At 38.2% G+C, this 22,252-nt stretch overlaps 2 protein-coding genes and 1 long non-coding RNA gene across 4 annotated transcripts; 1 reads left to right on the top strand and 2 right to left on the bottom strand.

Moving 5' to 3' along the window:
* Positions 1–1,103: 1,103 nt before the first annotated feature.
* On the bottom strand, positions 1,104–16,784 carry LOC121642487. Its single transcript, XR_006010900.1, has 3 exons — positions 16,713–16,784; positions 5,849–5,855; positions 1,104–1,115 (listed from the first exon to the last, which is right to left on the bottom strand). It is a non-coding gene; the product is annotated as an uncharacterized LOC121642487 (long non-coding RNA).
* On the bottom strand, positions 9,025–16,016 carry LOC121642484. Its single transcript, XM_041989255.1, has 10 exons — positions 15,936–16,016; positions 14,371–15,416; positions 14,179–14,239; positions 13,716–14,087; positions 13,592–13,618; positions 13,379–13,417; positions 13,164–13,272; positions 10,108–10,182; positions 9,934–10,009; positions 9,025–9,811 (listed from the first exon to the last, which is right to left on the bottom strand). The coding sequence occupies exons 2-10, from the start codon at positions 14,449–14,451 to the stop codon at positions 9,737–9,739; spliced, it is 915 nt and encodes a 304-aa protein (XP_041845189.1). The 5' UTR covers positions 14,452–15,416; positions 15,936–16,016; the 3' UTR covers positions 9,025–9,736.
* si:dkey-238d18.4 (TBC1 domain family member 15) lies at positions 16,049–22,093 on the top strand. Of its 2 annotated transcripts, none has more exons than XM_041989242.1 (10): positions 16,049–16,171; positions 17,883–18,068; positions 18,175–18,293; positions 18,862–18,965; positions 19,257–19,324; positions 19,439–19,585; positions 21,045–21,135; positions 21,228–21,376; positions 21,466–21,601; positions 21,688–22,093. In XM_041989242.1, exons 2-10 carry the CDS (start codon positions 17,933–17,935, stop codon positions 21,854–21,856), a joined length of 1,119 nt encoding a protein of 372 aa, XP_041845176.1. In that variant the 5' UTR covers positions 16,049–16,171; positions 17,883–17,932; the 3' UTR covers positions 21,857–22,093. The 2 variants fall into 2 exon arrangements, with proteins under 2 accessions (XP_041845176.1, XP_041845175.1); XM_041989241.1 differs by lacking the exon at positions 16,049–16,171 and adding an exon at positions 16,221–16,516.
* Positions 22,094–22,252: the final 159 nt, after the last annotated feature.

Raw genomic sequence — 22,252 nt, 5'->3', positions numbered from 1 at the left:
AGCACAAAAAGAAAGAAGAGCCAAATTTATGTTTAAGTAGTAGTTTATTACATTACTCAGGGTTCAATGTTTACTGTTTAATCAGGGTTTTTTTGGTTTTTCAAATAAAAAAATATTAAACTGATTCTGTGCCCCCCCAAATATTTTTTTCACCAGCTGCCACTGTTTGCATCTCTGCTTTGTGAAACATTCACTTTAAGGTATGGTTGTTGTAACTTTCCTTTGAATGCATCTTTAAAAATACTTCACATTAAGTAAAAATATATAGGCTGAATGTTTTGTGATAACTTTGTATAACTTTTTAGTGACTTCACGGCAGCAGAAAAACTAAAAGCTGCGCAAGTAGACAAAACTGAAAACAGAAGTAGTTAGAGTACAGCTGTGCTTTTTTTATTGCGCTAAAGGAGAAGTTTTATTTATTTAAAGATTTTGCCTGAAGGAAGGGAGTGGAAAAGATTTGAGAAGATAGAAGTTGTATGCGTTATTATCATGCTTGAGCATGTCGTCAAGGGACTATGCAATTTACAACACCACATGCAAGCCAAGCACTCATTTCTCAGGGACAGTATCTCAGCCAACATTCGGTAGTCTAGTCCTTGTCAGCTGGAAATGTGACCAACATTGTGTATATGAGTAGCTGTCTTGGTTCTACAAAATATAATCTGTGTATGATTAAAAAATCAGTAAGATCCAGATGTTAAAGAATTAATTTGTCTTGGATTATTTATTATGTATTTTCCTTTTCCAAGGTTTTGTCAAATTTGTCTTTCTGGTTATTATGAGGATGACTCAATACATTACATTACATGGATACTGTATATTTTTCTGTTTTTTGCACTGTCACTGGGTGAAAAAAAATCCTTTTTGTTTCTTTTGTGTTTTTCTTTTGCGCCAGTAACTTCAAGCTATATAAAATATAAAGGGTTATTTTCATATAACCACAAAGACCATTGTGCTCTTCAGAAATTAGTAGAATTGACAGCACTGATTTCAAGTTTTCTATTGTTAAAATACTATTCTAATTGTGCTTTGTTGTATGAACTGTTGAAATGTTTAAGGTAGATTGATTTAGCATAATTAAGTGGAGCTTACCATTTTGTCATAAGCCTGCTTGTCTTAAAATTGGGCTCGTTATGTTTTCCAGTACATTGTTATATAACATAACACAACACAATATAAAAAAGGTATTGATAGTAAATGGTATTATTTTTGTGTTCTAGTAGTCCATCTATTTATATATATATTTGTGTGTGTGTGTGTGTGTGTGTGTGTGTGTGTGTGTGTCAAAAATAGCGCGTTAATGGCGGTAACTAATTTATGTAACTAAATGTGTTAATATTTTTAATGCAATTAACACATACATAGCCCCATACATCCATCATTCCTCTGTTATGGCTGTTATTTTTAGGTCTAGATTTAACTGAATATTACAACTAAAGTGATCATCTAATGTAAAAAAGTTAAGAAAGCCAATGATGTATTTTATCAGCAGGTGTTTACTTTGGGTGATGCTGATTTTTATCACTGCTGCACAAACACACACTTCAATGATAAAAGGAAAAATGTGTTTTTAGCCAGATCATCAGTTTTATCAGTTTCTTCAGCAATGTTGGCTGTTTAACTTCAGTCGTCACATTTGGTGGTGGTTTTCTGACAGAAATTCTCACCACGGAGACGGTTGGTGAGATGATGCTGCATGTATTCTGAATTATGCTCTAGAACATGGTAGAGATGAATTAGAACAACATATAGAAGTACATTACATGCTGTATTTACCGACCATTGTTGGTCATATTGGCAAAATCTTTCTTTGTCATTTTTTTGAGCAAATTAGTCTTATTAAAATTAATCTCCTCCTCAGTCTTCTATATCCTTTGCAGTATTTAAGAAAACAAACCGGGAACTGGGGAAGTCTCAAAATTAACAAACTAAGGCAGGGGTTAAGAATATTACAACTACCCACCAGCACGAGCTGTTATTACCAAATCTAATTTATTTTTATAACTGGATCTGCCATGTTCGTCACCTCTGGTCGCAGCTACTTTCTTTTATTAAGGACAGGACCTGTGTTGAATCTCAGGCTTGTTATCCACAATCTGCAATGAGTTAGCTTACCTGTGATAATACTGAAATCAAACATAACCTTCTTATCTACAATAGCATCAGGGTGTGGCGCAATATGTGTCAGGGAGCCGTGGACGTAAGGACCCAAATGGTGGCAGATGAGGCCGGAGGCAGGCCAGTGCAGGTAAAAAGGTTTTAATTACAAAAAAAAAAACTAACTTACACATCAAAACTCTGGAGGCAAAAACGCTGACATGGCACAGACTATGATCGAACAGAAACAAAGATGGCATGGACCACATGAACTAACAGCTTTTTACAAGTAAAACACTTTTATTATCTCTTAAAAATCTCCCTACTACCTCTCCATACCTTAATGAACTAGAAAGATTTCTTTTGAACTCTAAAGGTTTAAAAATAAAATGTATTTCTATTTTTTCTCATAAACATATGAGAGGAGAATTAAGTACTTTCTGGAGTAAGACCAAACCTCCTTCATAGTCATAGCCTCTGCTTAAAATATTTATCAGCTGCCCTTTATTTCTATGTACATGGTATTATGTGCTTGTTTATCTGCACCTTGCTTTGTATATTTGATGTGGATGTGTTTTTTATGCTTTCTTTTTGTTCTGTGTAGGTGTCATTGGAGGGAGGGTGGGGATATTATGCATTATGTTGATTCTTGCTTAAACTAATAAAAAAAACTAAATAAAAAAACATGTCTTCTAATATATTGCAGACAAAGCAAATTTTTTTAAAATATGGAAAATGCTTTGGGGAACATAAACACATCATATCACCTAATTTAGTATCTGACACACTTAAACTGGAATGGCTAATCAGAACGACTTTAACTGGGGAAATATTTGTCCATGTCGCACACTATATGGTCACATATGTGCACCAGTAGAAGACTCAGAAGTAGAAACATAGACTCACAGATTCACCACACACCAGCTGGTTTATTAAGATGGCACACTGCAGAAGTTGCATCAATTATTGAAGGCCTTGGAAAGGTCTGGGCTCGCACTTGTTGACAGGGCTTGGCACTTGTCATGCACTCTCTCACACCCTAGACCAGTGGTCACCAGACTACGGCCCCCGGGCCGACTCCGGCCCGCCACCCCTTTTTGACCGGCCCCCAGCTGATATTTATAAAAAAATAATCATAAAAATGAACTGTTTACATTTGACGAATTTCCCACGCCTGTCATGCCTGAGATAGCAGCATCAGTCGGCAGACAGCGCATGCAGGATTCGAAGGATGAGAGGCGGGTTGGCGGCTCAACAGAACGTATTACTTCGCCAAACCGAGATCAACCGGACTGCTGTCCGAGCAAGCTACAAGGTCACTTACTAGCTACCCATGGAAAGCCGTTTATTGGTGGGGAATTTGTTAAGGAGTGTATCCTTGCTGTGGCCGAGGAAATGTGTCCCGACAAAAAGGATGCGCTCAACGCGGTGAGTCTCTCAGCAACTACTATTTTACTGGTTAGTTATTCAATTGCTCACATTATTATTTTAATCTTATTTTAATTTATTTATATTAATAGGCCTATTTGTTTGACCTTTATTAAATGCTGCGCAAAATTATTGTTTGTTAATTTCAACAGGCCTACCTACAATATACTTTGTACTTTTTCACTTTTGCCATTGTCAATCACCTCGACTAGGCAGATGTTTCTTATTTTGACAGCTTTGATGTTATTCTTATTAGAAAGTAAATAAATGGAATATCTGTGGTATTTCAAATCAAAACAAAGTGTGAAGACCTCAATTACTACTTTTAGAAAACACCAGTAAAGATAAACCAATAAACATCAAACCACTGCAATCTACTCCAGAATGAGCCACAGACATCGCCACTAGTCATCAATACTTGATTCCTTCAGTGGTTCTGGAACTGCATCCATTGAGGATCTTTGGTAGAAATTATGGTCTAATTTCCAGCATTTTAAAATAATAATGATCCCATTGGCCTGCTGGTGGTCATTCTGGTCTGGGTCATACAATTTTACGTTACAGCTGAGGTGGGACTGGCCCCCCATCATCATCCGGAACCATAATGTGGCCCCCAGGAAAAAAAGTTTGATTACCCCTGCCCTAGACATTAGCCCTCTCTCTTTGTGCTACCTGTTTTTATTTACCCTACCCCCGTTCTTGCTGTCTAGACCCTGACTCTAAATTAAACACAAAAGAAAATTCCCCATGCCTGTCTCCTCCTTGGTGTAGCCCCTCCTTATTCCTCCTTGCTGTCTCTGTCCCAGTCTTCTCTGTTCTCTCCACTGCTACATCCCAGAGGCCCCCCTCCCCTAGTCAGACACCGCTGCTCCATCTGCCTCAGCAGCTCTCAGTGGCCAGTGACATCTTTTCGCTTTCCTTGTATGTATGTGATTGCTCTTAAATAATTCATGTAAACTCCCCCCCTGTTATTTTTCTGTGCCCCCCCCCCCCCCCCCCCCCCCCCCCCCACACACACACACACACACCCTGACAACAACATATTTTAGCCAGGTGTTTTTATGTGAGGTTTTATTTCAAATTCTTCCCATTCAGTGTTTCCCCACATTTCTCTGACAACTGTCGTTGGTCCTGCTTTTATAAGTCCAGAAGTTTGTCCTTCATGCCATCATGTCATCATAATTTTTTCCCAAATCATAGTCTGCAATTATGTGTTTACCAGCATCAGTGTGTGTAGGGTGGAATTTGTTACTGACAGCACATTCCCACCAAATGATTCTTAGAATGTTTCCAAAAAACTCCCGTTTGTGGAAACAGATGTGCATACGATAAAGCATTGGCCTCTTGGTGCATACTTCTGAGAAGAAGAAGAATCGGGTGTTGTGTTGGCTGCTGTTGATGACTAATAACAAGATCCCTCCAGTGATTTGGAGAAATAAGTAGCATTTAATTTGTTTCTCAGCATGGGATCTTCTTTTGTTGTTGTTGTGAGGAAGCGATGCCCCTTAACATCCAATATCCATATAAAAGCTTAGCTGATACATAAGATCATTTCATGGGGGTTATTTTAGCTTGGAAAAATAATGCATGGAAGGTTCAAAGCCCAAATGGTTACAGGCCCTGGTGACGGCTCATTTCTATAGATTGAAACAATGATTAAACCACTTTCTCTGTAACTGGGCAGTCTGTGATGACTTCAGTATATTTCCAGAGGAAATGAGATAACACAAATATTTAATCTCTTGCAGACTACATGGTCTGCACACACTGTCTCAACAGAGTAGCCGTGGTCTGAAATAACACAGTCAAAGCAATACAGGACATGGTGGCTTGACATGATCTCAGTTAGAATAAATATTATTTTGCTCATGGATTTGTGAAAACTTGCCTTAAAAATGATTCAGCATTTGTGTTGGAGTCATGCCTACAGAAACAGTAAAGTACAGCAGTACTGCAACATTGCTGGTTTATGCCAATGTTTCCCAACCTGGGGTCCGGGACCCCTAAGGAGGCCCCTAAAGGGTACATGTGGTCCCTTGGGCTTTAAACATTCAGAGCTATTGTGATTAATGATAAATAATAGATAGATAGATAGATAGATAGATAGATAGATAGATAGATAGATAGATAGATAGATAGATAGATAGATAGATCCATCCTAATTTTTGGCAGAAAAAAAGAAAAAACAAAACAGATTCCCCAAGTGTTTATGTTGTGACATGCAATTTGTAAGAAGAGAAGGGACTATGGTAGTAATTCACCAGGTTAAATTTGCCTTGATATTCTATTTTTTAATAAAACAAGCTGTAAATAGCAAGGAGACAGTAGTCCTATACCCATGCACTCAGAAATAGAAGGGGGTGCACAGTCTGTCAGACAATAAATCAGACCCTGTTGGTCCCAGCATTATTTACTTTTAGGAGTACAGTCAGACCATGTAAAACCATCCAAATATTACAGTGAACCAACGCCATCTACAGGTGACTGGCTGTCACTACGCTCCTTGAGGGGAGGTACGTTTCTTGGCAGGGGTGCGCACCGAAAGAAGCAAGCCCCTCTACTAGATTTTTGTTATACTTTTCGTTAGCGGTGCTGTTTCCGGTTGGTTTTTGTTTGTTTTATAGTCAATACAGTCAGCTAGGTTTTCATTTGTGTTGGTTTGAATGTTAATTAGACTAGCTGTTGTCTATTCTGTTTTATTAGTTCTTTTATTAGTAGCGCGCTGGCGGCCATCTTGCCTCAGTCAGCTCGCTCATAACATTGTTTTATTGGTGCATGTACTTTATAAATAACCATAACTTGCTTTTAAAGTGATTTTTGGGGGGTTTAAGTTTGTTATAAACACCAGAGATGTAGCTCTGACAATGCATACTTATGAATAATATTTATGAATAAGGACAATGAATAATTATAGCCACAGATTCTAGAGCTTTAACCATAGACTTTCATTAAAAAACAAAAAAAAAAAAACAAATAGGTTCAATGAAAATACACACGCACAAGGTATTTATGTTAAATCAATATTTAGACAACTGAAACTCAACATACAGAATGACATAATATGTGTGTGTGTGTGTGTGTGTGTGTGTGTGTGTGTGTGTGTGTGTGTGTGTGTGTGTGTGTGTGTGGGTGTGTGTGTGTGTGTGTGTGTGTGTGTGTGTGTTGGTCATCTCTCGACCCAGAAATTCCCTTCTTTCTCCTCATCTTCCTGTGTAATTATACTGTCAAACACACACACCCATAAACAACACACGTCCCACTGATCAGCAGTATGCAGATGAAAAGCTACTCAGCACCTCCTCCGTTCCCCTCTCCTACTCAGACCCTCAGATATTTTTAAACTCACTTTTATTGGAATTATCTTGGTTTGTTCCTGCAGCAGCAAAAGAAAGACTAAAACAATCAACATGATCTGAAAAGGTTTATAAATTTTGTCACAGTAGACACAAACAACAGTAGATTTAAGTGTACCACACCCAGCTACTTCTTTGTTTGTTTATTATTTAATAAAGGGACAATGCATATTGATTACAGAGGCCTGGGGGACAAATCCCATACCTGTAAATATGCAGGATTATAGCCAGTGCTAATTTCCATCCTTTGTCCCATTGCTGGAGAAAAAAATCCAGCAACACCACAGCTTATAAAAACAACGAACGCAAAGTACACAGTATAAAATACAAACGCTTTGTCACATCTTAAAAACTCATCCATACACCACCACCCTCAGATCATAGGTCTCTCACAAACTTATAGCACATACATTCACAACACAGTCCATTCATACACTTTATATATTCTGTAACTTTTCCCCAAAATGGGTTTTCTAGTTTTCATTCCTAAAGTAAATGCAGAAATATTACTGTTTCTGTTCTGCATTTCCAACACAAGTTTATAGCCAGAATGCAGATAGAATGAAGTTTAGTGGGAGTAAAGTAGTCTACACACACTGTCCACTTCGTCAGATCGTCAGATGTCTAATCAGCCAATCTTATGTCCTCTGTGATGCTGGGTGTTGTGTTTTTTGGTTATTGCCATGGTTCTTTTTTCCGGTTGTTGCTTTGTTTCTTCTTCCTCGTTTTTGATAGATCACACTTGATCACGCAAGTTTTTGGAAGACTAGATTCTGTGAGACAGAATCGTTATGTGTGTGTTGTTCTGTGATGAGATTATCGGAGCAAACCCCACACAGTACAATCAAAACTGTTAAATGCCTGATTTTTAATCTTCATGTGTGAGGTCTCGAACAAATATAAAAATCTCTTCGGATTTAGAAAATCTTTCTGTTTATCCACCTTCTATTTTTTATTTCAGTTTCAGGTTCAACTTATTTAAATGACATCTCTTATTTTTTTATCTGCCTCTGCCATTGTTTTATTTTTGGACACACAGTACATGCTGTTTTTGACTACATTGTGGGTTTTTATTATTACCAGGTTTACTTCACATAATCTAGGACTCCATAGTCTCAGACTAAACAATCTAAAAACACAATTAGGAACGTGACTTAAATGTGCCACCTTAACTAGTACAGATAAAGGCCTAGTCCTGGTTTACTTTAAGGCCTGTCTCAGAGACATGGTCTGCTATGTCTTCTAATTTTAAAATAAACCCCTCATGTCAGTTTACACACCTCTCTGAGCTGTTCACAGCTGTGTTTTACACATCTCAAAACAGCAGTTTCGGGTTTATTCATTCACCTAAGGTGGCACCTGGGGTGTACAATCAGATTTCAGGGGTCAGTGCCACTCTGGCCACTGCTGAAAGAGAAGAAGGCTGAGCATTTCTACATCAACCACGAGCGCTGTGCATTGGATTCTATGAACAGGTGCTGGAGAGCAAATGGGAGTAAACAGAAGGTGTTTGTTCTATCAACTGTGTAATTTGCTTTAAAATAATAGCTATTATTTAAAAACTGAAAGAAACTTTAGCCTTATGACTAAGGACATATATGTAGTTTAGATGGCTCATATTGTTATATTTACTTTTCGTTTCAGAGGGAAATACTTTCACGTACAGATGACTGTTAAAAGTGACACACTATTGTAATTCATTATCATACAGTATTGTAATGAAAGCTGACCTACAACAGATAAGAACAGTTTCTTTATGTCTTAAAAACTTTTGATAGAGAAAATCTAAAGCTGAATGTTTATATTACCTCATTTTAAGCTTTAACCTGTGTTTTTCAGTACTTTGCTAGTACTGCACAGGTGTTGTAGGAAACTGCAGTTATACATATTTAATACCAGATGAGGTCAGAGAGGCCTGTGGTACATTCATAGAAGAGCTCTGGTAGAGCGAACATCCAGTAACAGGAAAGAAAATGCTCTTTAATAAAGCTCATTCTTATGATTAATGATGTTGGGAATACTCATGTTCATTATTTTATCTTACAAAATTAGCAGAAGGCTTTATTTAACTAACTAGGCTCATGTTTTGAATAAAATACATTTAATTAACCAGTGCTTTCAGGAAATAGAACTGACTATTTCTGTTTTATTCAGGAAGACACTTGACTTTGAAAGAAAAAAGAATTAATTTTCAACCAGAGAAAGGCAAGAAAACATATATTTACTAAAACCATCACTTGTTAAATGAAGTTGCACAACCTGATGAGATGAGCATCACCTTTCTTTCCTGTCTTTTAGATTAGATATGAAACAGGAAACAGAACTTTAGTCATGAGATATTACACCATTAAAGTTGCAAAACAAAATAGCTAAATGCTTGTAGATTTCCTGTGTTTCACAGTGGTGCAACATAGAACTAAGACAGCCAGGCAAGCAGGTTTATATACAGTATCAGTTTGATAAACATAATAAAAACCAGGCAGATTATCAAATCAAACATGTGCTATCAGACATTAGTTTTTATTCCTTAATATGTACTTATATTCTTTGCAAAGCTATCTGAAGTGATATTTGGCATGACTAAGCGAAAATAATAACTTCTTTCATCTATTCTTCAGTGGCTTCTGTAAATGTATGCAACAAGAATGCCTGTTGCAATTTGTTTTGTAATACTGTAAAGTCTTTTTGGGATCCATGTTACCTTTGCTTTTTCTATTGACATTTATCCTTCACACCAAAACAAGGCATATGTGCCCGTCTAAAGACACACGGATTGGAGGGAAAAAAAAAAAAAAGGCAGAATATAGATGGATTTTCAGAAAAAAGTCTGAGTACACATTTTAGAGCCAGTTTATCTCCTATTTTAAATAATCCACATTTGCGTAAACATTGTCTGTGTGATCCATGCTTTGGCTCGTTGGAGTTGTCGACTCCTGTTAAGAGAAAAAAAACTTACATCAATGTTAGGTTTAGTGGTCTGTTAAAATAAATTAAAGGACCAGTCCTAAAGTCTTTAAAGAATATTTAAACAGAAATAAATGGAAATACAATATACCTGAGCATTAATATAGACAGGTTCATCAATGATTTTTGGTTCAGGATGTTGCACATCTAATGTATTACAAGTTTCACTGAAAAAAGACAACAAAGTCACTCATACACAATAGATACACTCATGGAAAAATATTTATGCATTAATGCCTTTTATAAAGTGAATCATATAACAGACCTTTTGGGTAGGTTTGATGATGCTCTGCTAAAGTTCATATAATATCCAGATTCCTCCCGGGTGAAAGTCTGTGACCTGATAAGATTGTGGTTATTTCTGACATATTTGTGGGTGATTACATTAGATGCAGTTTATCATTCAAAAAGTTTAGCCTTAAAATATACAGTAACCTGGCCAAAAAAAAAGTCACCACTAAAAACAAGTTGGACTTCCTTTATCTTTGATTACGGCAACATTCACTGTGGCATTGTTTTAATAAACTTCTGCAATGTGGCAAGACTGGTTTCCATCCAGTTTTCAACCTGACCTGACCAACTACAGCAACCCCAGATCAAAGCACAGCCCCCACAGCTTGTTCAGTAGGCACTAGGCATGATGACCGCATCACTTCATCTACCTCTCTTTTTACCTCCCATCACCCTGGAACAGGGTAAATCTGGATTCTTTAGACCACATGACCTTCTTTCAATTCTCTAGAGTACAATCTGTCATGTCCTCCAGGACTGTTAGATGCTTCCCAAACAACAAGCCGTGGATCACAAGCGACCTGAAGACCCTACTCAACAAGAAGAAGAGAGCCTTCAGGTCTGGAGACAGGGAGGAGCTGAGGAGGGTGCAGCACCAACTGAGGGACAAGTTGAGGGAGTGTAAGGACTCTTACAAGAGGAAGCTGGAGGCCAAACTCCAGAAGAACAACATGAGGGAGGTGTGGTCTGGAATGAAGGAGATCACAGGATGTGGGGGGAGAGGCAGACTGACCGATGGTAATAGGGAGAGAGCTAACGAGCTTAACACCTTTTTCAACAGGTTTAGCTCTCAGACTGCCCCTGTCTCCTCTGCCCCTACCTCAGCCATCCCACACCTCCCCCTCCTCTTCCAACGACTCCACTGCCCCCCCCCCCCCCCCCCCCCCCCCCCCCCCCCATCTCCATCTGGCCTCAGTGATTACGGTCCAGTTGCCCTTACATCACATGTGATGAAGGTGCTGGAGAGGCTGGTGTTGGCCCACCTGAGGCCGCTGGTGAAACCTTCTCTCGACCCTCTGCAGTTTGCCTACCGGCCACGTGTGGGGGTGGATGATGCTGTCATCTATCTGCTGCAGCGAGCTCACTCACACCTGGATGGTAGTGGAGGCATTGTGAGAGTCGCATTCTTTGACTTCTCCAGTGCCTTCAACACCATCCAGCCTTCATTACTGAGTAAATAATAAATACCTGGGAGTGACTATCGATAACAGACTGAGTTGGAAGACCAACAGCACAGCTGTGTACAAGAAGGCCTGCAGCAGACTCTACTTCTTGAGGAAGCTGCGGTCGTTCAACGTGTGCAGCAAGATGTTGGAAATCTTTTACCAGTCTGTTGTGGCCAGTGCCCTGTTTTCATCTGTGGTCTGCTGGGGGGGCAGCATTGCAGCCAGTGACACCAACAGAATGAATAAACTGATCAGGAAGGCTGGCTCTGTCATTGGCTGCAGACAGGACACTTTAGAAGCAGTGGTGGAGAGGAGGACACTGAACAAACTGTTATCTATCTTGGATAACCCGGACCACCCTCTCCACCCTGTGCTGGACAGACAGCGGAGCTCCTTTTTCAAAAGGCTCATACAGCTTCGCTGTCTCAAGGACCGCTTCAGGAAATCTTTCCTGCCACACGCAATAAGACTGTTTAACTCATCATCATTGTGTCAGAGATAACAATATGAGTGACTGTTGTAACTGGTGAATTTTTGCACTGACTGGATCAACCTTGCACAGTTAAACTCCTCATCTTGTGTCATTGAAAACAACTGTCAAGTATGTAACTGGGTAATTTTGTGTGTAACTGGTTAATTTTGCACAGACAAGCTCAATTTCGCACACCACACTACTAATTATTGCACTGGACTATATTATTTGCTGGCTATTCTCACTTCTTACTGTGTATAGCTAAATACCTCCTTGTATAAGTCTGTAGATATTGAAATTTTTTATACTGTTTTTATTTTGCTACCTTTAGAAGCACAACTGCTAAATGACTGTACCGCTGCAACACCTAAATTTCCCAAATTGGGATGAATAAAGTACTTCTATTCTATTCTATTTTATTCTGTCCCAATCCGTCAAGCTCCCTTCATATTGTCTGTATAGACATGCTCTTACTTTCACTGTTAAACATAGCTCTGAGTTCTACTGTTGTTTTTCATTGATTTGATTTCACCAAACATTAAAATGATCGCCGATCACGATTATTCAGGATTTTTTTTCCGACCACATTTTCCCCTCAAATACAACAATACCCCACTATCCTTCCAGTTTTTAATAATGCATTGGACAGTCCTTAACCCAATTTCAGTAGTTTCTGCAATCTCATGTTTTCACTGATTGATGTATGCCAATGAACTGACCCTTCTTAAACAGGAAGCTCATAATTATTTGCTTGTGGCGACTTTTTGTTTTGCCAGGCATTATCTTATTTTAATTTCTTCAATCTCACACATGCATGATCAATTTTTAGGTCTCGCCATCACCTTTACAACCCCCGTTTGTGAACTTTACCCCCCCAGCTGCTCCCTGGGCGCTGAAACATGACAGCTCATATTTCTACATATGGGTTAAATGCAGAGCTGACTTTCCCAATTAATAAAGATTGGGGATTAATAAAGTAAAATCATTATTATTATTATCATTATTATTATTATTATTATTAATACTGAGAAAACATGGGCTCTTTTTGAAACACCTGTAGGAAACTATGTCTTCTTCTTTTTCATTTAGTGCTGTACTGGTGTTTTCCTTGTCTTTAGTTAAGTATCCATCAAAGTTTAAAAAATAAAAGTGAGGTGATGAAAAAAAAAATTTGTTTAAATTTAAAGAAAGTATTTACATAATCTGCACATATAGACAGCAAGCATGTTTGGCTGTTAGGTACAGGTAGTTCCCAAAAAAGTGAAAAGGTTGCATAATTTCTGGGAGACTGTGCCGGTTTCAGCATCATCCACGATGAGTCATAAGATTAAAATACATTTGCCACTTACAAGTGCCACATTAAATTTATGAAAGATCTAAAAGTGATGTTACCTCTTATGTTTTGCATACACTGTGACTCCAGTAAGAGCAATGATGAGAAGAGCAGCAAGTGGAATAAAGATGACCAGATACAGACTGAAAGTTCCATTGGTGGTTGGTGCTGTGAACAGAAATCATTAACATAAAACCAACTGAATTACAAATTCTGACAATAAACATTGATCTGTATGGTTTCTAACTTAAAAACTAAGTAAATATAAACTTACATGACATGGGTTCTAATGTGGTCATGATGGCTTGTAAATCTGTAAAAAATAAAATAGTTTGAGACAGTTTTTATTGTATTAATATTTTATTTGGTGCTTCTTTTTTCTGTGTTAACAGTAAGTAGGGGGAAATACACGTTGTGATGGCAAAGGAGGAAGTAGGAAAATTTTTCAAATAAATGTGAATAAAAGAATTAGAGTTATTGGTCATACCTGGTTTATCTGTGACTGGATCAACACCTGAAAATGTAGGCGAGACTTACTAAGTATTTATCTTTTCTATCCAGAATCACATAAATCAATATTAACTGAAAATATGTAATATTAAAATTCTCACCATTCTCAGAAATGTATATTGGGTCCTCTCTGAAACTGAAGCAGTCATTGAATCCAACTACACGTAGGTATATTTTCAGAGAAGTATCCATTAATTTCTGGATCTGAAGGGAGCAGTTTCCTTTGGTTTTGTCTCCAATGAGCTTTGTTTTTCCTTTGTATTGTGAAATCACACAAGTCTCATCTGGGTGAAATATGAATGCATTGTTGTCATTGCTCGTCGTACTGCAGCTACTGGAACCTTCTGTTTTCCAGTAAATTGTAACATTGTTGGTTTTCTGCTCAGGTGGATACTCAAACTTGCAGTCTATGGTTACAGGTGATCCCCTTCTTGTTGAAATATTTTTTTCAACGTGTACTTCCCATGGTTTAGCTGAATTCAAAGCCAAGCACATTTCAAATTAGCATTATTAACGTCCATGCTCTGTATATTTAAAACAAGTTCTTGCCAATTTGTCACTCACCAATGGAATATGAGGGCAGAAGTAATATGACACTGAGACCAGTCAAGATCAGCGGCTGCATCTAATCCAACAAGATGTTCTTTGGTTAACAGAAAGAATCCTATAAACCTTAAAATGAGCTCAGTTTTAAAGCAACTAACAGAGTTAAAACAGCAGTATTCTCTAATTTACCACATAAAGTAGCCTACTTACTGTGAGATGGACCTGGAAGAGGTTGTACTGCTTTGTTATGCTTTGTTGCTTTGTATTAGCTCTTAGCAAAGATGTGAACATTGTTGGGTGTGTTTCCGGTTGCACTGCTGTGGTGAATAAGCTAAATAAAGAAGGAAGTTTGGGCAGAAAAGTGGCCACAATTAAACCATGCTTGTGTGTAAGCTAATCACATCTTGCTGTGTTTTATTACTCATTTATTTGGTCATAGGAGTCTAATGAAAGTTGCTTCTGAGGGTGGTTCTGAGGGGCTTTGACACAAATCCAAGTTTTATTACCCGCTTCACAAATGACACCTCTTAATGACATTGTTGGGATAATTAGGATAACAGATTACACCAGTTTTACTATTAACTATTAAATTTCTTGTATGCCCTGCACAGAAAAAAAGGAGACAGGGACAGGTTGCAGGAGGACAAAGATAAAAGGCAATGTCTTTGGTTCTGTAAGCCTCTGTAATTTAAAAAATAAACCTCAGGCCAGTTTTCACTTCTCTCTGAGCTACTCACAACTCACAACATCTCAAAACAGCACAGTTTAGAGTTTAAGCAAACATTTTCTGAAACAATTATTTCTAACATATTTATATCACCTAATGCAGTTTCATGAATGCCTATACCCTGTGTACAAATCCTAAACCATACTATGAAGATGGATCAACATCAAAACAAGAAATTTCATGTCACTGTCAGACTCATAAGATATGAGCATCTCTGACTTTACTGCTAATCTTCTAATTAAATGCTTCCCTTAAAAGGCTGATATGTCACTATGCTGTTATAGTCAGTTATATTTAGTACAGCAGAGTATGAGCAGTTTTATTTGGAACAAATGTCTTCCATGCATATGGTGAGGATGTAGTTTTGTGGGTTTGTGTTTTGCTTCAGTGAAAAGGCTCATTAATAATTACTGCTATATATATAAAACAATTAAGCGAATATTTTCAGTTAAATACGGTGGACTTGTGATGAGGAAGTGGTCAAACTTGAACTTGCAAGGTGCAACTTCCAGGGTAAGTGTGTTGCAACCTCAAAGTAGAAAAAAAGACCTTAGTGAACTTTTGTCAGCTTCACAACCTCACACTTTCATTTAGTAGTTTTACTTTCTGAGCCATTATTCAAATTATTAGTTGACCAAGTCCATATTTTGTCATATTTTCTATTTCAAACTAACATGAGGTTTCAGCAGTCTGACTTGTTCATGCTTTTTAAACAAAACACATTTCTGAGCTGCTTTTCTTCTGCAGCTCAGATGTGAAGTTCACTTGCCTGTTATGGATTGCTTAGACTTTATATTAGCGTCAGCTAGAGCTTGGACTGATTTTTTCATATTGGTTTGGTGAGTTTGGAGGCTGGATGAACAAGAACTTTGCACTGGTGTATGTTGTTAAAAGAAAACCTCATACAGACGTGCACAAAACATGCAAAGCTGTGAGGATACATATTACCAGCATATAACAAACAACTGCTCTTCATGTTTTTCAGTTAAAGAACTTCACGTGCAATCATTCAAAGTTAATTTCCTGTCGCTAAATCTGGTTGACAAACCTGACGTTGTTACACAAAGCCACTAGATGGGGAGAGTGCAACATTCTTGTAAATCCATTGTGAACTTTGGCGCTTGAGTCCGGACTCCACCTGGAATGTGGGTCAAACTGGGATCTTAAAGGTGCAGTCATATGACTCCCAGCTGGCTGAATATGCGTCAAGAGTTGGAGGTTTCCTGAAACTTCTTGGAGATGTTGTTTGTGGGCGATCCCGACGTCTCGACGTTGCTGAGAGAAGTCAGTATTGGCTGATTTCTGCTTTCTCGCGTGCACAGAGATGGATTATGGGGGAAAACATAATTAAGGGAGTAGCTAAAAAAAAGAAACTTTAGTAGCGACTTTACTTCAATGGAAACTTTACTGAAGCTGTGTGTGTGTGGAAGCTCCATGCACTGATGGGGGATCTAAATAACAACAGCGGGAAGTCGCGGCAGACGACGGGAGAAGAGACGGGCTCTGTCAGGAGGGTAGCAGCAGTGAGCTCTCCTGCTCTGTCCGCTGCACGGCTCACCGTACCCGGAGTCATGGACGCTGAGGGGAGGGTCGACGAGTCCAGGCTGAGGATGCACATCTTCAAAAACAGTCTGTCATCTGTTAAACAACAGCCATACGATTTAAAAGCTGCACGATTTAAGGGATTGTACTATATACCCAGATGTTTTTGCAGCTATTTAACATAATAAGGGCTACTCAATTCGGTCCAGCAGGTTTTCAATGTATTTCTGCTTTAACAATTTCATTTGAGTGATGTGTGTTGGAGCAGGGATAAATGGAAAACCTGGTGTAGATATATGCCACAGTAGGTCAGAGATCTTAAGTAATCTCTTAATACCGATTTAGCTATATAAAATCTGTACTTATCCAACGGATTTTATGTTTGAAAACATAACTCTGCTCCTCTGTGTTGATATGATGTGAATGGAAAATAGTTGGCATCTGCAATCATGATTTCTCATACCAGGGCTACAGGTAAATGTGGCCTTTGTGGAAGTATTTAGATGTCCAGTCAGTAATCAGATGTTGGTTAGTGCTTAAACTTGGGGGGCAAACATTACACTACATCCCATTCCTTTTCTGTAAAACTCAGCTACTTTTTCAGATTGCACTTTTCTAATGCTACATAAGTAATAAAGCAATTAAGTAAAAATTAAACGAAATACACCTACAAGATACACCTTAATTATTCAGTAATAATGTTTATCCACTTTTAGTTAAGTAAGGTTTTGAATACAGGACCCATTCAGATGCACCACTGAATTGTGACCATGTAACCCCTGCAGATGAAGACTAAGTCAAGTGATGCTTTGCCTCAGGTCTCAAGCTGAGTCACAATCACACTATTCTCTTATATGGTCTAACGTTTCATTGTACATCAGACTCCTGTGGGCAAAAACTCCAGCGTGACAATAAAATATCAGACACCATTTACAGAATCGGTGGGATTTCTAAGACTGAGGGGAATCACGAGATTCTAAAGTTTGGCAAAAACAATTTCAGCGAAGTGTGAGAAGCTAAGTCATGAGAATGCCTCTTGATATCAAATGCGGTTTCGCTGTTGTAGATGAGAAAAGGGTGTCAGTCAAACATTCAAAGGGTTATGTTCAGAACATTTTATCTGGACAAAGGCACAGGACATGGACAGTCAATGGAGAGGAGTTCACTGTGGGGTAAAACATCACATGTCTTAAAGCAGGAATGTGAAACTCACCCTCTTTTCTGTGCCTCACTGACCTTTATGCACATTCCACCCCTACATTAGGATTTGATTATAGACCATATCAAGCAAAGTTTCCTCAAATCACTGTCTGTATTTTGCTGGATCTTCACTAAAATATTGTTTCAGCTTTGCATCAGTCTGGCAGTGATTGCTTTGAACTTGAATAATACCTCACAATACCGCTTAGTCTGACTCCTTTAAATGACCAAAAGCTCTTCAATCCCCGTCTAGGTGGTGCGTCTCCATCTGAGCGAGGCCTGGTGTGGCGTTTCCTGTTCGGGATGTACCCATGTGGCTCGACTGCTTTGGAGCGCTCTCTTATGCAGGAGCAATTTTTTGTACGCTACCAGGTCATGAAGAGAAAGTGGCAGCAGTTTCTTCCCTCAGCAGTGCAGATACACCTCAATGGCACGGATGGTAAAGGCTCGAATAAACAGAGACTCTGCTGTTCTCTCCTTCATTTAATTTCCTTTCTTGTCTGACCCAACCTGACATATTTGGCAATTTTTTTTTTTCTTTTAAGCGGAGTTGGTTTCAGCTGTGAGGTACTTTGACCAGAGGGAAACAGAGGTGCACCAGCAGGTGCAGGACCACTCTGAAGAGGTCAGGGAAAGGCTGGCTTTCTTGGAGCTTCAAGCACAGGTTAGACAAGGCAAATACTGCAGGTTATAATGATAACATATATATTAAAATACCATTTTATATGCTAATGACTTTACAGTAAGTCCTGTGTTGTTTTTCCTATATAAATACCTTTTAACATTGTTTTTAGAAGAGTATCTGTTAAACACTGAAGCAGTGAAATGCAGCTGTTTAGGAAAATGATACAACAGGATATTTTTTCTATCGGATATCAGTCAGATATTTGGGCAGGTGACAAACTAAAGGAAACCCCTGAACTCTTGTGAACTACAGTTAGGGAAACACATGGTTCTAATATATCTCCAAAGGGAGGAATTTTTCACATAATTTCAGTCCAGTTGTCTTATGATTTTGAAAACTGTGACTCAAATGTTATTGCCTTTATAGTCACCAGACCTAACGACAACACTAAATGAGGGAATATCTGTTGAATTTAAAGTATTACGTCCCCCAGTAGAATATCACAGACTTGTAGTATCAGTAGCAGCATAAACTTAAACTGTTTGCCAGACTCAAATAGCTCATTAAACCCCTTTACGTTTCTCTCTGTACTTCCCTGTGTTTGCAGATATTATATGAGCGGGTCTCATTTGACCAGGAGGAGCTTCAAGAAGCCATACGAATCATTAACAAGGATGTGCCCCGAACCAACAGAGATCTTAGTTACTACCAGTGAGTTGTAAATTCATCTCGTGGCATAGTAACACTTATATAAATGAGATTTATGAGCATTTTATTTCTAATAAATTTTGAACCTTCTCCAAAGGTCAGTTTTTGCTTTGCCACTGTGTAGAATAGTGTGCAGATTAAAACAAGCATTTAGTCAATTTTCTCTTTGTATCAGCTTTTTTGCATGTTTTTATGACTTAAAACTGGCTTAATACCAGTGGTAGGCATGTATATATATTTGTTTGACTAATTCTGCTTATTAATATTCCACCAATCTTTCATGTGTGTTCACAGAAATGAAGGTTTAGGAAATCTGTTGGTGTTGAGAGACATCCTCATCACTTATGCTGCTTTCCATCCAGGTGAACTTCCAGATTTAATCCATCTGCCAGTCTATTAACTAGATCAGACAATTTTAGAGAATGTTAGTGCCAAAGTTTTCTGTTGTTCAGCGTTTGTTGTCATTCTTGCCCCAGAGGTTAGTTATGCCCAGGGCATGAATGACCTGTGCAGCCGGTTCCTGGAGGTTCTTGACTCTGAGGTCGACACTTTCTGGAGTTTTTCCTGCTATATGGAAAAATTTTCGAGGGATTTCAGAGCTGATGGCCTGCACAGAAAAATAGGTGAGAATAGCAAAGATAACTGGAGAACAATAAGTGTGTCCCACTATTTCCTGCAGAAACTTATCTTTACAGTAAAGCCCTGTTTATATTGATATCCTCAGCTTCATGCCTTAATATTTCTAATTTATTATATGTTTCAATGAAGAACATGATTCTTTTTTGTTGATTTATGAAGCAACATACAAGTACTTACAGTTGGAGCATTTGGAGGTATTAAATACATTAACTTCCTACCAACATACTGTACCACTGTAGATGATAAGAAACCTGGGAACGTGCCTAAAAGCCTTTGCTCAGTGATGTTTGTTTCCCAACTGCAACTTAAAAATATTTGGGACCTCTAGTGGTAGAAATGGTAGTAGGTCAGGCATTTAGATAAAAGCAGAAGAACTACACTGTGTGCACAATTATTAGGCAAGTTGTATTTTTGAGGATTAATTTTATTTTTGAACAACTGCAGTGCTCTCAATCAACCCAAAAATGTTAATAAACATCAAAACTGAATATTTACTAAAGTAAGTGAGGTCTTGGATTTCTTAAGAGAAAATCTATATGTGCACAATTATTGGGCAACTATTAGCGTGCAGAATTATTATGCAACTAAATGAAAAATGAAACTTCCCCATCTCACTTGTTTATTCCCCAACTCATCTGTTAATGTCAGAATAATAAAAATGTATATAAATAAACATTTTTGACATTTTTAAACACAATCTGTGACCAGACACTGTACAGACTGGTGTACTGTTTTCCTTCACTGTAAATTTCCCATTTAAGTAGGACCCACAAGTTCTTACTACTGTAGGTCTCATTAGGTTTCGGTCAGGCAAGAAATGGGGCCATGTCATTACTGAAAACCTTCTGGACACTCCAGGTAGGTTGCAGTTCTGGTATATGACAGGGTTGGAGGATGATGGGTTCCTCGTAGCTACATGTTTGATTTTTCTCATATCTTTTGCATTTAATAATTAATCTTTTTTTCTCAACACATTTCTGTCGACACTGTTGACGATTTGTAACAAAACGTTTGATGGTTCAGTGATCACGACCAAATATTTTGGCAATTTCAAGAGTGCTGCATCCGTCTAAAAGACTTTTTTTTTACGATTTTTGACCTTTCAGAGTCCATTAAATCTCTTTTTTGAACAATTTTGCCTGAGGAAAACAAGCTGCCTAAAAATATGCACACCTTAATATAGGGTGTTGTTCTCCTTAGGTCACACCATCCCTTGTTAGAAAAATACACATCACATCATGCTTATATCCAATAAGTATTTAGGTTTATACAACTTGGAGTTGGAAAAAATACATGAAAAAGATTATATGGTCAAAATACTCACTTGCCTAATAATTGTGCACAGTGTAAAATACATATTCTCTTCTAAACCAGATTCAAACACACTGAAAATTAACTTGAATTCGAGTTTTATTCAAATAATGTTTTTTCAACATCTTCCAGAGCTGGAGGCAGCCCTGTTGAAGGAACTAGACCCTCAACTTTATGCTCATTTGGTCAATGACAACATGGAAAGCTTCACATTCTGCCACAGGTTGATTTTTAGCGTTCATCATTTTTTTAAATAAGGTTGTATAGATGTTTATTCATTTTTTATGTATGTGAACATGTTGTTCTTTGTTTAAGGTGGCTACTGCTGGGTTTCCAAAGGGAGTTTGAACACAGCGATGCACTGCGTTTGTTTGAGATCCTGAGTTGCGATCACCTGGAGCTCATCACACAGCAAGTGGACCGCGCCCGATACCAGGAAAGACTGGCACAAAAATACTGCACAGGTAAACAAGCGAGATAGTAAAACTTTTCCTGAAAGTTACCTCTGTAAAATGTTTCACAGTGATACATCATGGCTGTGTGATGTTTCCAGAGGACAGTACGGAACTGCAAGCTTTCAACAACGACTTCACCTTTGAGCTTTTCATCTGTGCAGCCATCCTCCTGGAGAACAGAGAGTCTCTGCTGCAGTGCCGAGATGATGTCCAGCTCATCCACTTTACCAGCAGGTTCGTCTGTGCATGCTGTATGAAGGATATTTATGTCTTTGCTCATCTGTACAATGCACTGATTAAACCATCTCCTTTTTGCACAGCCTTCAGGGGAAACTGGATCTGAACAGCACGCTGAGGAAAGCAGAGCACCATTTCTACAACTACTGCAAGCGCTGCGCATGGGATTTTATGAATGGGTGCTGCAGAGCAAACAGAAACAAACAGGAGGACTTTTTTTATCAACTGCGTAGCTTATTTGTTTTAAGATAATAGCTGTTATTTAAATACTGCAAGGAACTTTAATTACATGACAAAAGACATTCCTTATGTGGAAGAAATATTGATAGTTGCTTACCTTAAAAATGACAAACTATTGTTGTTTATTATTATTGTACAGTATTTATTGTAATGAAAGCTGGCCAACAACAGATGAGTTACTTTATTTATGTAAAGCACTTTGAATTGACCTGTACATGAAATGTGCTATACAAATAAACTGCCTTGCCTTATGCTGTTGAGCAGTTTTGAAAGAGAAAATATTTTCTATTGCCTCATTTGGAGCTTTAACCCGTGTTTTTCATGATGTTATGCAATGTTCGCAGCACGCAGATGTGGTCTGTTGCAACAGGTGTTGTAGCAAAATGCAGTTATATTTATTGCACAGGG

The sequence above is a fragment of the Melanotaenia boesemani genome, chromosome 6 (assembly GCF_017639745.1).
Source record: "Melanotaenia boesemani isolate fMelBoe1 chromosome 6, fMelBoe1.pri, whole genome shotgun sequence".
In the NCBI taxonomy this organism is placed as follows: Eukaryota; Metazoa; Chordata; class Actinopteri; order Atheriniformes; family Melanotaeniidae; genus Melanotaenia; species Melanotaenia boesemani.
Note: the sequence above shows the minus strand (reverse complement) of the source record. Positions and strands in the feature narration are given on the sequence as shown.

Bases quoted from the DNA above. Each gene is read 5' to 3' on its own strand.
- LOC121642484 (XM_041989255.1), bottom strand. From the start codon at position 14,451: ATGTTCACATCTTTGCTAAGAGCTAATACAAAGCAACAAAGCATAACA. The intron at 14,088-14,178 runs GTGAGTGACAAA...CTTTGAATTCAG, and splicing joins TCTGCCCTCATATTCCATTG to CTAAACCATGGGAAGTACAC. The intron at 13,273-13,378 runs GTAAGTTTATAT...TTCTGTTCACAG, and splicing joins CACATTAGAACCCATGTCAT to CACCAACCACCAATGGAACT.
- si:dkey-238d18.4 (XM_041989241.1), top strand. From the start codon at position 16,330: ATGGGGGATCTAAATAACAACAGCGGGAAGTCGCGGCAGACGACGGGA. The intron at 16,517-17,882 runs GTCTGTCATCTG...ATCCCCGTCTAG, and splicing joins GATGCACATCTTCAAAAACA to GTGGTGCGTCTCCATCTGAG. The intron at 18,069-18,174 runs GTAAAGGCTCGA...TTTTCTTTTAAG, and splicing joins ACACCTCAATGGCACGGATG to CGGAGTTGGTTTCAGCTGTG.